Source organism: Meriones unguiculatus, chromosome 12 (genome assembly GCF_030254825.1).
Source record: "Meriones unguiculatus strain TT.TT164.6M chromosome 12, Bangor_MerUng_6.1, whole genome shotgun sequence".
Lineage (NCBI taxonomy): Eukaryota > Metazoa > Chordata > Mammalia > Rodentia > Muridae > Meriones > Meriones unguiculatus.
In genome coordinates, this window is record NC_083360.1 from 44,384,895 (window position 1) to 44,400,959 (window position 16,065).

General features: G+C 38.8%; 1 protein-coding gene across 1 annotated transcript; it reads right to left on the reverse strand.

Annotated features, from left to right (window-relative positions):
• Positions 1 to 311: 311 nt before the first annotated feature.
• Sec61g (SEC61 translocon subunit gamma) lies at positions 312 to 7,427 on the reverse strand. Its single transcript, XM_021657945.2, has 4 exons — positions 7,314 to 7,427; positions 5,692 to 5,787; positions 3,892 to 3,994; positions 312 to 479 (listed from the first exon to the last, which is right to left on the reverse strand). Exons 2-4 carry the CDS (start codon positions 5,783 to 5,785, stop codon positions 470 to 472), a joined length of 207 nt encoding a protein of 68 aa, XP_021513620.2. The 5' UTR covers positions 5,786 to 5,787; positions 7,314 to 7,427; the 3' UTR covers positions 312 to 469.
• Positions 7,428 to 16,065: the final 8,638 nt, after the last annotated feature.

The following is a 16,065-nucleotide window of genomic DNA, read 5'->3' on the forward strand; positions in this document are numbered from 1 at the left end:
CACACAGCTTTGACCTTCAGCTACACTCAGTACCCCAGGCTACTCCTTGAAGCACAGAGACCAGGTTCTCAGCAGCCCCTGCACCTGCTGGCACTGCAATACTTGGAATTCATGCCTCCAGAGAAAAAGTAATCCCATTACCTACAAATTACTCAGCTCAGGCATGCTATTACAGCAGCCCCAACATTCTAAGGCAGAAAAGCATTTGAATTTACAATTCAACAATTATCTTAATTTTTCCTTCAAACCAAAAAAAGCTCAAGGAGAAAAAAAAACATTGTATTATCTGTTAATAAAATTTGATAAATGTCTCTTATGGAAAATGTTTATTTTGAAATTATTTTAATTTAGAGATAGAAAACCTCATGGGGAAGAGGAAAGGAAAGAAAACACAAAGCACAGGCAGCTTTTTACTTCATGAGCTCGTCACACTCTCATTGGTTTACTAGTTCCCACGATGAGAAAGAACTCAGCCACCCCTGTAAAAGAAAGAAGTGGTCACTTTTAAGCATAGCGTTTGAAATGCAACAAGCTGTAATTTTATGAAATCAAACCCAATTACAAGAAAGCAATACCCAACTTTATCCCAAGACAGTATAAAAGAATACTAAATTAAAATCTGAAGCCGAAAGGTCCTTAATGATGGTGTGGCTTCTGGGGCAGACATATTTTAACAATCATTATGCTCCTTTGGGAAATGTCACTTTGGAACAGTTTGACATGTCATTCTAAACATAACAAAACATTAATTACACAAGAAGTTTTTCAATTTATATTGGCATACCAGTTACAAGCATTACATTATAAAACTACTTTGAATTACAGTACTTCATATAATTTTGATTAAATTGCAAAATCAAAAACACTTCTCAAAAATCTAACATGAGGAAAAAACAAAATTATAATTTAATTTAGTGAGAAGTTTGTTCTTATGCATTTCTCTTGCTAGCCTCTCTGAATGATTTACATTATTTCAAGAACCTAAAAAATTTTCTTTCATTTCAATAGCTACTATAGTGTAACATGGAAAGTGCTTTCTGTAGCACTTCCTCGTCAGCCCCGCCCCCCAAAAAACTTTAACTTTGCAGAAAAATATTAATATTAAATGGTAAATAACTTTAAAACAACAAAACAATTGTTTAATTCAAGAAAAAAATTCCCAAGGAGCTAGCATTTTCTAGCACTTGTGAGCCACTCAAGTTATTTATTCTTTCTGTGCCTCAGTTTCTTCTGGAGGAGTAAATAAGTTGATTCACATTTGACAAAAACAGGGTAAGATTTCAGCAAAGGCTGGCTATTATCTTCATCAGAAAAGCATAAAGGATATGTCATTCAGTTAGTTCAACTAATATTTATTCAGTGTTCTATATCTGTATGTGGATATGTACATGCATGTGTGCCTGTGCGCGCACGCACAGGCAAGCGCACACACACACCACGACTACATTTACTCTCGATGAGATTGGATGATTATAAAACTCTCTTACAGCCGCTAATGCTTACTGTCCTTCCGTTCCATATACCATGCGAACACTCAAGGTCAGGCCCTCACCAGATATAAGGAATCCATTAAATAAACTTGCATTTCAATTTGTAAAACAATGAAAAATAAATTTCTTTTTTTATGTTTACACTTATTATTTACATTATTATTTATTATTTACATTATTTCCCCCTTTTCTTTCCTCCTTTCAGTTCTTCCCATATCCCCCTTACTTGCTTTCAAATTTTTTTTTTTTCAATGCAGTTTATTCAGGAACCTTGAACAATCATCTGACCCTGGGGAAAGCCAGTATTATCCCTAGATTACCCAGTCTTCGGAATTTTTTTATAACAGCCCAAAAACTACAGCCAAAGAGTAACTGATATACATATTCACTAGCTCTTTTCCCCATAAACCAGAAGAGTCAGTGTCAAAAAGAAAAAAAATTATTTTGTACTTTTAGATTTTGATTGTCTATAGTGAAAAATGTTTTTTTTTAAATAAGTATAATTTTAAAATAAAACTTTTTATAGAAGGGATGGCAGAAACAGAAAAACACAGATTAAACAGGCAGATAAGTAACAGGCCTGCATCCAAACTCACAATCTTAAGGTGGCAGACACACATATCTGAGTATGACTGACCCAAGTACATTGAAGTCTGTCAAGAAAGATAAAAACACTAAATGACTGCTTGGGGAAAAATAAACTACCTCAAAAAACAAAACAAAACAAAACAAAAAGCCAATAAGTATTTGTTTTCTGGAGGGCAAAATCAAGGACATAATCACAGAAAACAAACTTCATGTTACTACAGATCCTTTTTAGTAATTCAGCTTCCTGGCCATGGATGTGATGTGGGCAGGAGAAGCAGAAGCAGTGACTTGAAAACCTACTGCACTTCTTTCCCACTGAGCAGGCAACTGGCCCAAAGTCAAACTCTGGTTTCTATTTCAGAACTGTCTCCAGGATTACACAATTGCAAAGCTGACATTTCTCATTAGCAAGACAAATAGGGTTTCTAAGGACATAAGATAATCAGTGACTTGGTTCCTTCTAGCTTTCTTTTTGTTCTATTTTGTTTTGATCCATGGTCTCAAGATATAGCCCAGGCTAGCCTTGAACTTGCAGCAATCTTCCTGTCCCTGACTCTCCACCCCAAACTTGGAGAATTTTAGGCACATTTTAAGCATGTCCATCTTAATCCTATGACTATTACTCAAAAATATCACTATGTGTTGCTTTCGCTTAAACCCATCTAATATGTATTTAGCCACAAACTATGTAAAAAAAAACAACTCTACAAATATCATTGATAAAATATTTAGTATTGAGGAGATTTATAATTAAGGAATTTTACCAACCCACAAACTCAACTTTATTAGGTCCAAATGGGAACAGAGGAGGCTAAAGTATTATGATTACAAATTTATAAACTATAGAAGCTGGAGAGCTGGCTCAGCCTTTAAGAGCATGTATGGCTCTTGCAAAGGACTGGGATTCAGTTCCTAGCATTCACTCTAAGAAGCTCACAAATGCCTGTAACCTCAGTTCCAAGAGATTCAACACCCTTTTCCAGGCCCTGAGGGCAACTGTGCACACATCTATATACCCCAATACGTGCATAGAATTAAAAAATTTTAAAAAGTTTAGAGTATGTGCTGAAATTCATACCAAGTCCTTCAACTAAACTCAATTTGTAAATAAATATGGATTTCTCTAAGTGTTCTATGTCATATTATGTTCCAAGGAGCTACAATAAATTTTAAAAGTAAAGACATATGCAAAAAGGAATGCAGTACTGTTTCTCAGCCTCTCTCCTTTGTAACATACTGAAAGGTTATAAACACCCTACCATTAACACCAGTGGCTCAATACAATGACAAGTTATCAAATGGATGCTTTTCGTAAGGCCTTAGATGACTTTTGAAGTCAATAATCTATAATATAATTCCAAGTAAGAACTGCTGTCCTCACACAGAATGGCTAATTAAATTACCCATGGCTAAGACAGAGCAACAAGATGTAGGAGGCAATCTGGTTCCATCATATTGCTACCAAAACACTGATTTTCAGATGAGGCATGGGTTCTCTGCACCTTAAAAGAGCCAACAAGATTCAAGGAGGACAAGACTTGTGAATCTGCTCTGTCACTGAATGCATGACAGTAATACAGTGTGCTTTAATTTACTTTGATACTGGAAACCTTATTAAATAAAAGTCCTAGCTCATAGAATTGTTATAAAGACTGTAATGATACAAAAGCATTTTAAAAGTATTACCAGACACATGTTATCAATACAACATCATTAAAATATCTTGGGTCATAGCTGTACATTTAAAAAAAAAAATGGGATAATCTGCAATTCAGATGGTTTCACTTGTAGTCTATTTTATAAAGTTACTTACACAATAATGTTATTAATAGGGATATGGATCAGTTTCACGAAGAAGCCAATGAATCCCATGATAGCAAATCCTATTGCTGTGGCCATGGCAATTTTCTGGAATTCTGAATTTAAATCACAAAATTTGCATTAGCTGTTGGTAGTCATAATCAGATAATTTTTTTAAATGAAGTAGTAGTAGTAATAGTACAAACGTTGACTTACAGCTTTTAAATTCCAAATTTTGTTGGTATCAAAAGTAAACAGAAATGAAAATGCTATGCTCATAAATTCATCAATAAACACTGAAAGTATTTATTATTCTCAGTTACCAAAATACAAAATAAGAAAAAAAGTATTAACGTCAGGATACAGAGTGCTTTGTTATATTTATATATGTGATATTTATAATATGTACATCATGTATTTATATATTTGATACTTATATATATTTTTAACTGTAACATTGATTTTTAACAGTGAAATTGTAGCTTTCGGATATATTATAGACAACAAACTATCTTTAGTACCATGATGAAATAAAAGGAAATGACTGAAAATTCAAGTTAACATGAGCAGTTTTACAAAAATGTTTCAACTCTGGTATATTTCAGTCTTACTCTATCTTCTAACAACATTCTCCAACCATCTCTCCTAGGTCTCCTTCCTCTTCATTATCTTCCTTTATACATACCAAAGCAGCAATCAAAAATTTAACTGCAATTACTGAATGGCCTCCTCTGACAGATTCCCAGGTTCACAAGAATAAGTTTTTTATTTGGGTATTCAATGTATGCTAATTATGTCAACTTGACACAAGCTAGTCACCGAAGGTAATCCAACTGAGAAAATGCCTCTACAAGATCTAGCTATAGACAGGCAAGCCTGTAGGGGATGGGGATGTTCTTAATTAGTGACTGATAGGGAAGGACCCAGCCCATTGTGGATGGGGATAACCCTGAGCTGGTGTACCTGGGTTCTAGAAGAAAGAAGGCTAACAAGTCTTGAGGAGCAAGCCAGTAAGCAACACTCCTCCATGGCCTCTGCACCACCTCCTGCCTCCAGGGTCCTATCTGGTTTGAATTCTGCCCTTGGCTTCCTTTAATGGACTGTGATTCAAGATATGTAAGCCAAACAAATCCCTTCCTCCCCTACTAGCCTTTGGTCATTGTGTTTCATCACAAAAATACTAAACCTAAGACAATATTATTCTTTTATAATAGTCTGCCTTAAATTCTAACCTAGTCAATTCAGCTATAACATAAGAAAGAAAAATAAACTTTCTAGGTTATAATAACTATACCATTAATTTCATGTTAATGTTTAATTCACTAGAGGACAGAGGAAGTGAAATGCCAATGGTTTCCACACATTTGTAATATGGAATATACTAAAATAACTAACTTAAATAGGATAAGGACGATAAGTCTTTAATAATCTCATACCATAAAAAAAAAAAACTTCAAACAGTTCTTGCTATGAAGGACATAAAGAAAGGATATTGTAGCCAGGTGTGGTGGAGCATGTCTTTAGTCTCAGCACTTGGTATGCAGAGGCAGAGGGATCCCTGTGAGTTGGAGACTAGCCTGGTCTACAGAGCTAGTTCCAGGACAGCCAGGACTACACAGAGAAACCCTGTCTAGAAAAACTTTTAAAAAATAAAAAATAAATAAATGGGCAATAGTGGTGACATCAATGCAGTGCTTCTTTTAATGATGTGCTAAGCAAGTATTCTGTCACTGAGCTGATTTCCAGCCCTGCAGATTAATCAGATGTTAAACACAAGACAAAAAAAAAAAAAAAGAAGGAAAGATATTATTACCTTTTCTGTCAGGTTTGGTGCATCTTTTAACCAGCCGAATTGAGTCCTTTACAAACTGCCGACTCGGCTCAACAAACTGCATTACCTGATCCATGACTGTTTATTTAAAAAATAAAAATAAAACAAAATACAGATGAAAACAACACACTCAGTTGAATACCTTCACATATTAGGACTTGCTGATTTATATACAGAAGAAACTACAACAGTGAATTCAATTCATACAGCAAAACAAATTTCCAAGCATAAATTTAGTTTTTTTTTACCATATTCAAGAAAACATGAAACTACAGACATGTAAACACAGATCTTACAGATGTTACCACTAGCAAAGGATCATGCACTCATTGAAGGATTTTCTCTAATACAAGGTTAAGTAACAACACACCTTTCCTCCAAACTACATTCTTCTCACTACTTCTGCTAAGAACCCAAAAAATGTTTAGATTTAATAACTACTTTCTAAAGTTCAAACTGTTGAAAAATGTAGTATCTACTACAGCAAGTTCAAACTATCATGTAGCAAGAACCTAAATGGAGGCAAAAGTTACGTCAATTTAATTGATAGAAGTCATGCCCACATATTTAAGTAAAAGTACATTTTGTGAGATGGACCGACCGATAGATGTTTCAAACAACAAAAATTGCCAAGATCCAGTTTCTGAAAAGCCTCCAGCTAAATGTTTAGGTTTGAAACTATTAATTAACAAGAATGCTATTAAATTGTAAGACACTGGTAAAGGAATTTTTACTTCATTTCCAGGACTCAGAAGTCGGATGATGAATCCATTATCTGGCTAGAAAATGTAAGCCCTGTTAGGTCCCGGTTTCCTTATCTAAGTTGAGAGCATGAGCAGTGGACAAACAGCTGAAACTCTTAAGGTACACACTAAGAAATCTCGCCACAGCCTGACACAAAAGCAAAGAAATGCCTGTTTTCTCGGTGTTTCACTTAGCTTTGCTGTATGAACTGAATTCACTGCTCTACTTTCACTTAGCTGTTCTTGAAATCCAATGGCCCTAAAATCCACACTAGATGAATCACTGCACTCAACTCTTTTTACTTCAAACTGCGAGACTTGAAGACAATTTCACAACACAATCACACTGAGAGGTTCAAGGCATCAGGCTCTGGAAGCCAAAAGAGACTATGAGTTCACCAGCAGGAGTGTATTCAGGGAGGGCATATTCAGAGAGGACGCTGAGCCCTGAGAATTCATCAACTATTGGAAACGCTACTCTAGAGAGGTCTTAGCTGGATAATTCCACCTGAGGCCACGTAGGTAAAACCTGGGCCTGGATTTGGTCGCGTTCACAGATGCTCTACGTCCAACAGCGGCCAGGCCCGTGTTCTACAGCTCCCAGGTCTCAGCTCCTGGCCCTGAGGCTCATCAAAGTCGCCCTCGTCCCCCCAGCCCGCCCATCCAGTGGCCCTTCGGCCGCGGTCCCCTCGTTCCCGAGTCCGCCCAACTGCACTGAGGCCCCTTAGCTCCCGGCCGCAACTGTCCCGCTGGGCGCTCGCTTCCCAGTGTCTTCTCTTCCCCCGGCGCCTTAGTGACCCCACTCTCCTACCCTGCGGGACCCTCGACAGCTCTCTCTTACCCACCACCCACCATCCTTACTTGACGGACTGCGGCTTGAGAGAGAAGAGACACGTAGCTTAGGAGAGGCTTGAGCCCAAGGGAACCGGAAGCCGGCTGTCCGCAGCCCGCCCCTTCCTCCTTTCAATTGGCTCTTCCCGCAGAGACGTCACTGCGCCGGCGCAGTGCTACGTGTGCCTGCCGGGCTTCCCGAGCGGAAGCCGACCGGGCGGTCTCTCCAGCAGCCCCTGCGGGACCCTGTTGCCCTGTTGTCTCGGGCTCAGCTTCTCCAGCAGCCTCAACGCAAATCCGTGAAATGGTCGCAGGTTAATGAGTGTCTGCGTTACAGCTCCGAGTCTCCTCGCTATGCATGTAAATAATGTCACTGATCAACAATGAAACAAACAGTATGAACGCCCTAATTCAAAATAATCTTCACTTCCAGAAAGTGGCTTTCTGCGGTTGGTCATGGAGTTACAGAGGGAATTAAGGTCGTTTGCCTGGCAGTTTCTCATTTAGCTGTGAGGATTTAGATGTACTGACAGTCTCCGATTCCAATGGCCAATTCTGAGTTGTTTGTTCCCAGGATAATCTTGCTTTACTCCATCATTACGGTAAGAGCCAACTTGAGGGCTTTGAACAGTTTTTACTTTATTTCACGTGCAAAATATTGTAGTCAAATACTGTTTAACAGACTGCAATGCTTTGCTTTCGTGTGGAACAAAAAAAGGCTGTAATTCTACCATTACATATTTGAACGACCTATAAAAATTTTATGCCAGTCACTAAAAGAAATACAGCAGATTTGCCCAGTAACTCGAAGCACCATTTTGAAACACTGGGTCTTCAGTAACCACCTTGTGATGGTCAATATTATCAATTTGACATGATCTGGAGTAACCTAGGAGACAAAACTCTGAGCATGCCAATGGAAGATTTATCTAAGTGAGGTTAACCTCTCTCCCTCTCCCAAACCCCTTCTCTCTTTAGCGCCATTCCATGGACTCGTCATCCAAACTTTATAAAAATTCTGGGCACTGGCAATTCTAGATTCTCTGCTTCCGGTGATGGATGCATTGTGGCCAGCTTCCTCAAGCTCCTGCTGCTAGGCCTTCCCCACCATCTTGGATAAACCCTCAAACTGTGAGCTACAATAAACCTTTTCCTATTTAAGTTACTTTTGCCAGGGTACTTTATCACATCAACAGGAAACAGCCAATCGTAACTGCGATGCCTGATGATAGGAGTGTAATAGTAAACCTTTTACAAAAAAAGAAATTAGCAGTTTGTCATAAACGTAAGCTTTGTATCCCCACAACTCCATTTTTGGGCATTTGCTGAAAATTGAGATACATTTGCAAAGGAGTTCATCTTTAAATTCCAAAATATAACCCAAACCAAAACCCTACAAACAAGCAGAGGTCTGCAAGAGAACACAACCATAAAGATAAAGATACAAACTTTATCTTTATGTGATAGAGACCATGACAAAAACCAGCTTGGGGAGGAAAGTTTATTTCATCTTACAGCCCCTGGGTCGTAGTCCATCACTGAAGAAAGTCAGGGTGAAAACTCAAGGCAAAGCCAATAATTTGAGGATGTAAAGGGACGCTGATGGTACTATGTGTGGTAGTAAGTAAATCAGAATTGGATTAATGGAAAGTAAAGGGAGGGCTTAGGTAAGAAGAAGGAACTGTGGGTGCAAAGGGAGGGAACATACGGGATTTGAGGCTAAAGATAGACTGAAAAGACAGCAATAAGAAACAGTTGACCCCAGTAGATCAATCACACTCAGTGGCAGATCTCACCCAGAAGAAAACATGATTGGACTTGATGGTAAAACAAAAGGAAAACCTTAAAGTTGATGGGTGGGGAGAAGAGGATTTTGTGAGAGTGGATATGGAAGAAGTTTGAGGAAGGGGCTGCTTCAGTTTCCTTTAGGCAGTTCTGATAGTAGTCTTTTGTCCAGGCTTCAGTGATCCACACATGCACAATGAGTTTCATAGGTGGTCTCAGGCTGAGGAGCCACTACCTAAAGGAAGACTTTTGAAATGGTATTTCTGACCTGTGAATTACCTACTACCTATTACACAGTGAGGAAAGAGAGTTTCCTAGTATTTACTTCTGCTCGTTTCCCCCATATTTATGTGGTTGCTATTGTTATTGCTTACTTGCTTGCTTGCTTGTTTGTTTGTGGTGCTAGAGAATGAACTCAGGGTTTTGGTCATGCTATGTAATTACTATACCACTGAGCTATATCCTATCCTAGGACACACTTTAGAAATTTCTTCAACCTAATATTTTACTTTTGACAACATCATTTTTTTTTTTCTTCTAGTAACTAGTTTACCATACATCAGTGAGATCGATTTTTACTAGATCCCACATGATCTAGTAAACTTCTAACACTCCAGGGTCTTTGGTATTGTCATGTGTGAAAAATAATTTCATCCTTTTTATGAATATACTATTCAGTTGTACATTTACATCATATTTGACATCCATTCTTCTATTGGTAGATACTTTGGATAATTCCATATCTTTGCTGCTATAAGAAAGGCTATTTAAGCATAGAAGTGCAGACTTTTCTTTGAAATTCCCTGCAAAAGGACTGTTAAAAAATCATGGACAACATCAGGTTTCCACAAGGGTATAAGGCTAAAGGAGTATACTACATCTGTTTGTAGGTAAGTCAGGGCAGGAACTCAATCAGGGCAGCAATACCAAGGCAGGAAATGAAACAGGAGCCATGTAGGAATGCCTCCTACAGACTTGATCCTCATGACTTGCTCAATCTGTTTTCTTATATACCCTAGGACGTTTTTTAGGGGTGATAACATCCACAATCATTGGTCTTAACCCATAAATCACTATTTTAAAAAAATGTCCCACAGGCTTACCTATAGACCAGTCTTATGGCCTGTTTGAGACATAGTCTCAGTTGTAGTTCCCTCTTTTCAGAAATGTCGAGGTTTGTGTAAAGTTGACAAAAAGCAAGCAGGAAAATTCTACATACTATACCACAATAGTAGAAAATTCTATGCTCATACAGAAACCTATAGGTATTTCAATAGCTCTTTTTCATAATTATTATAACAGAGAAAAACACTGTATACTTCAATAGCTGAATCATTAAATAGGCTGGACACATCAAGATAATCCTCAAAGATATTGGTGATCAACATGAAAACCATGAAGTTAAGGTCACATTACTAATTAAAAGAAGCCAATCTGAGAAGTCTATGTACCCTGTTATTCCAATTATATGATACTCTGCAAAAAGCCAAACCTACAGAGCCTAGAAAAAGAGCAGCAGCTGGTCAGGAGGAGCCCGGGACACAGGAAGGAAAGAACGTTAGAGCAAGGGGACTGCCAGTGCAGTTTGAACTTTTATAAGGTATAGCATGGTGATGTCTCATCTATTTGTCAGAGCCTGTAGAAGTGTACAGAGAATGAACCCTAATAAGAACTGTGTGTTAATTTAATATATCAATGCTGTTTAATCAATTTTTGTAACAGATTACACTAGTATGAGGTAAAATATATTGATGGAAAAATCTACACATGTTGGTGGATTTGAATTCCTAATCTATAACTATATAAGCAAAGTGTTTCACTGGTAAACTGGTTTTCATTAGTACCAGGAAAGAAATCCTAGTAAATACACGAACTTAAAGCTAACAAAGATGAGGAAGCCATTTCCAACTCAGTGCTTCAGGTCACTATTACAAATACTTTAGCCTAATCCCTAGTCCCCCAGATAATCTAGATTCAAAAATTTCTAACCTGCTAATGGATAAAATTCCAGCTATCTAAAATAAACACATTTTGCCATGACCAAGAAAGACTTCTTCAAAAGGATAGAAAAGTGTAATATATATAATCCCATTCATTGACTTGTCACAGAGTACTGCCATGGAAATTATGTTGCCCATAAACCATACACAATTAAAGTATATAGTATTTAGATATTTGTAGGAAATGTGCTTAAGCCCTTGAAGTAGATGGTATATGCGGAGAATACTTTGAGTAAGAAATATTATTAAAATGCTAGATTGACTTAAAATTTGCAAAATCATTACAATTCATTAACAGAAAAAAAAAGGCGGGGTTGTTTTTTTTTAATTCTTCAAAACAAAAAGGGAAAAATGCATCTAACAAAATGTAACCCACACTTATGATAAAAGTTTTCATTAAAGTACATGTGGAAGCAATCTCACTGCAACAGATGAAGAACTTTTTAAAGCTGTGCTATATCTGTTGGAAAAAAAAAAAACAGAAAAGCTAAAGCAACCCTGTACAATAAAAGATATTCTAGAGGTACATCCATCCCTGATCTCATGTTGTATTATAGAGTAGCAGGAGTAAAAACTGCATGGTGCTGATACAGATACAAATTGTTTGATGGATAGAATTTAATTGAAGAGCCAGAAATAAACCCACACACTTATGGACACTTGGTTTTGACAGGAGACAAAACCATTCAATGGAAAAAAAAAAAAAAGCATCTTCAAAAAACGGTGCTGGTCTATCTGGATGTCTACATGTAGACAAATGCAAATAGATACATATTTATCACCCTGAACAAAACTAAAGTCCAAGTGGATCAAAGACCTCAACATAAAACCAAACATTCTAAATCTGTTAGAAGAAGTGGAGGAAAAGCCTTGAACTCATTGGCACAGGAGACAACTTCCTGAAGAGAAAACCCAACAGCACAGACTCTAAGATCAACAATCAATAAATGGGACCCCATGAAATTGAAAAGCTTCTGTAAACACTGTCATTAGAATAAAATGACGGCCTACAGAGCAGAAAAAGATCTTCACCAACCCTGCATCTGACAGAGGGTTAATATCCAGAATATAAGAACTCAAGAAATTAAACACTAACAAACCAAGTAATCCAATTTTAAAATGTGGTACAGAGCTAAACAGAGAATTCTCAACAGAGGAATATCGAATGACAGAAAAACACTTAAAGAAATGGTCAAGGTCTTTAGTCATCTGGGAAATGCAAATCAAAACAACTCTTAGGTTCCACCCCATACTCATCAAAATGTCTAAGATCAAAAACTCAAGTGTCAGCACATGCTGGAGAGGTTGTGAAGAAAGGGGAACACTCCTTCATTGCTGGTGGGAATGTAAACCTTCACAACAACTTACTTTAGAAATCAAGCTGGTGCTTTCTCATAGAATTAGGAAAAGTGCTACTTCGAGATCCAGCTATACCACTCCTGCGGATATACCCGAAAGATGCTCAACCATTCAACAAGGACATTTACTCAACTTTGTTCATAGCAGCTTTATTTGTACATGTCCCTCAACCGAGGAATGGATACAGAAATTTTGGTACATTTACACAATAGAATACTACTCAGCAATTAAAAACAAGGAAATCATGAAATTTACAGGCAAATGAATGTAACTAGAAAAGATCATCCTGAGTGAGGCAACCCAGAATCAGAAAAACACATGGTATAGTCCTAAAGAAGCTGAAGAACAAGGAGGACCCTAGGGAAGAGGCTTAATCCTCATTCAGAAGGGCAAACAGGATAGACATCAGAAGTGGGAGAAGACAGGGAACAGGACAGGAGCCTACCACAGAGGGCCTCTGAAAGACTCAACCCAGCAGGGTATTGAAGCAGATGCTGAGACTCAGCCAAACTTTGGGCAGAGTACAGGGTATCTTATGGAATCAGGGAGAGATAGAAAGACCTGGAGGGGACAGGAGCTCCACAAGGAGACCAACAGAGCAAAAAATCTGGGTTCAGGGGGTTGATTCAGGAGTGATGAATCAACCAAGGATCATGCATGGAGAGGACCTAGGCCCTTCCTTGGATGTAGCCCATGGGCAGCTCAGTCTCCAAGTGGGTGCCCTAGTAAGGGGAGCAGAGATAGTCTCTGGCATGAACTCAGTTGCCTGCTCTTTGATCACTTCTCCCTGGTAATGTGTTCTTACTAGACCACAGAGAAAGAGGATCCAGGTTGTCCTTATGAGACTTAATAGGCTAGGGTCAGATAGTTGGGGCGGAGGACCTCCCCTATTGGTGGACTAGTGAAAGGACATAGAGAGAAAAGAGAGAGGGAGGTTGGGACAGGGAGGGTGTAAAGGAGGGGCCTACAGCTGGGATATAAAGTTAATAAATTGTAATAAATGATAATAATAATAACCATAGTGATGCATATTTTTATATGAGAAATCTGGAAAAGACACAAGATGGCGCTATTTCACCAAGAAAATATACACAAACACTCCAGCATGTGTCTAAACCATCCAGATGGCTGAAAGTGAATGGCTGTATTGATTCTCCTCTGTACTCTTTTTCCAGGTGACTTTGGAAGTCATCTCTAGATTCATAATTGTATTCTTCACTCAATAACTATCCTTTAAGTACCCCAAAAGCTAACTAAGAATGTTCATCTTTCAGCTATCACTAATACAGTTCAAAAGTGCAGTGGTTTGCTATCAGTACAATATTCACTATTATGGACACTCCTGGCTACTGCATGTCATAAACTCAGTAAGTGCACTATGAAATATTGCCTTACTTTTCAAAGAGTGCTTGCTACTCCTCTAGAATGCCTGATGTTGTATTTCAGATAGTCACACATAGAGGGCAGTGAAGAAACGTGGATCCCATTACACACGGAAGTGTGTGGGAAAGGAGGAACCGACTGACTATAAAGTTTGTGCATTCTACCAATTCAGTCATCTAGGAAAGGAGACATAGCCAGGTTGTTAGTGAGCACCAAGAATCATGCATTCACTCAAAGCTACCGAGTGAAAAGAAAATGGATCCATTTTCTAAACCACCTATTTGATTCAGAATCATTTTCTTTAAAACATTACTTTTTAGCAATGGAAAAAGCTGTTTCTATTTGAGATAACTGTGGCCTGGACTCCACATATAGGCAACAATATGAAGACAGCAGGAGAGACAACAGGCAAACTTGAGCCAAGAGGAGGAGGCATTGATAAGGTTTCCATTCTCATGTCCTTTGTCCTCAGGGCATTCCCTAGCCTGTTCCATGTACAGGGCCAGAGCTCGTACTGTGAAGAGCACTGTAGGGATGCAAAGAAGTGAGTGACAGAGTCCAGCAAAGCCATACTAATCGAAGATGGCAAGAGAACCATTCCATAAAGGGACCTCTAGACTGTATCTAAAGCCCAATTTCTGTGTGATCCCTGCCCTGACAGAAGCCCAGCAGCCAAGGCCAGATGATGGAACTGACAATGCACTTCTCTGCTTAGTCTCTGGGCTGCAGGAGAGGGCCCTGTGGTTTGCAATCATAGTGCTCCAGGGTTTAGACTCAGCTTCTTCTGAATATTTTCTGTAATTCCTTGAGCTTCTTCTTGACTGGCTCTGAGGTGTAGTTTGCTCTTCTGAAACATGAAGGAAACCACATCTTTCTCACGGGGTTGTTGGTAAGATTAACAGACGCTGTGTGTAAGTGCTGGCACACAGGCTTCATTATGTGCTTAGTTTGTGCCCCTCCTCGCTTTTGTGGTTACCTGCAATCTTGTGACTAATTCTTTGCTTCTGAGGTAAATTCCAGTGGCAAACCTCCAAGTGAGCTTAGGGCTCTGGTCCCGCAAGTTTATAAAGGGCTGGGAGTTTGCTCCTCACCAGCTTCACTCATCTTTTCTGTCCTTCTTTCTAAATCTGGATTGAAGACTATTAAATTCTACCTATTACTTTTGGCAACAGAAGTTTTTTGTTTTTTTTGTTTTTTTGTTTTTTTGTTTTTTTGTTTTTTTTTTTTTTCAATGCAGTTTATTCAGGAACCTTGAACAATCGTCTGACCCTGGGGAAAGCCAGCCCACAGCTTAAATAGCCTCTGGGTAGCCAACCCAGGCGTGCCACATGGGCAATGCAGATAGGTCCATATACATGGAAGCAAGCCAGATCCTCAGCCTTAGCCAAATGTGGAATTGTTCGTGACAGAGAGCACTCACCATCGGGAAGGTGGAAGGCGGAAACCAGCTCCATCTTTAAGGCACAGCATTCCGCAGCTCTCTACAGTTCCCCCTTTTTGTTTTAGACGCATCAGGCAAGAGTAGCACAGGCTCTAAGAGCAACAGTCAATAAATGGGACCTCATGAAACTGAAAAGCTTCTGTAAAGCAAAGGACACCGTCATCAAAACAAAGCGACCACCTACAGATTGGGAAAGAATCTTCACCAACCCTTTATCTGACACAGGACTCATATCCAGTATATATAAAGAACTAAAGAAGCTGAAAAGCAGCAAACCAAGTAGTCCACTTAAAAAAATGGGGAACAGAGCTAAACAGAGAATTCTCTGTAGAGGAATACCGAATGGCAGAGAAGCACTTAAAGAAATGCAACAGAAGTTTTTAAAAACCTTCCCTTGCGGAGCCTCCGTATGTAGGCACCCTGTGATAAACTGAGAACTTCCCACCCATATCTCAGAATCACTTGCCTTTCCCAAACACTGGCCTCTCAGGCTTCCCATTTACATGAACCTGTGTTGGTCTTCACATCTCTCAGTGGTCAGCTGGAAATGGCATCATATGATTGTGTATAGCAACAATTAAAATACCCAATACTATACTATACTATACTATAATGTGGATTCTGAGCATCCCTTCCAGGCCCAGGCTTCCACAGGTTGGTGCCACAGAAAGATTGGTGAACTTTTAAGAGGTGAAGCCTAGAAGAAGACAGTAAGGTCCCCTGAGTGAGCACCCTTTAAGGTGAGTGTTCTCTTCCTTTGCCTCTGCTTGGGTCTTGGCCATGACATGATCAGCTTTGCTCCATAAATGTACTT

Bases quoted from the DNA above. Each gene is read 5' to 3' on its own strand.
- Sec61g (XM_021657945.2), bottom strand. From the start codon at position 5,785: ATGGATCAGGTAATGCAGTTTGTTGAGCCGAGTCGGCAGTTTGTAAAG. The intron at 3,995-5,691 runs GTAATAATATCT...ATTTAAATTCAG, and splicing joins CACCAAACCTGACAGAAAAG to AATTCCAGAAAATTGCCATG.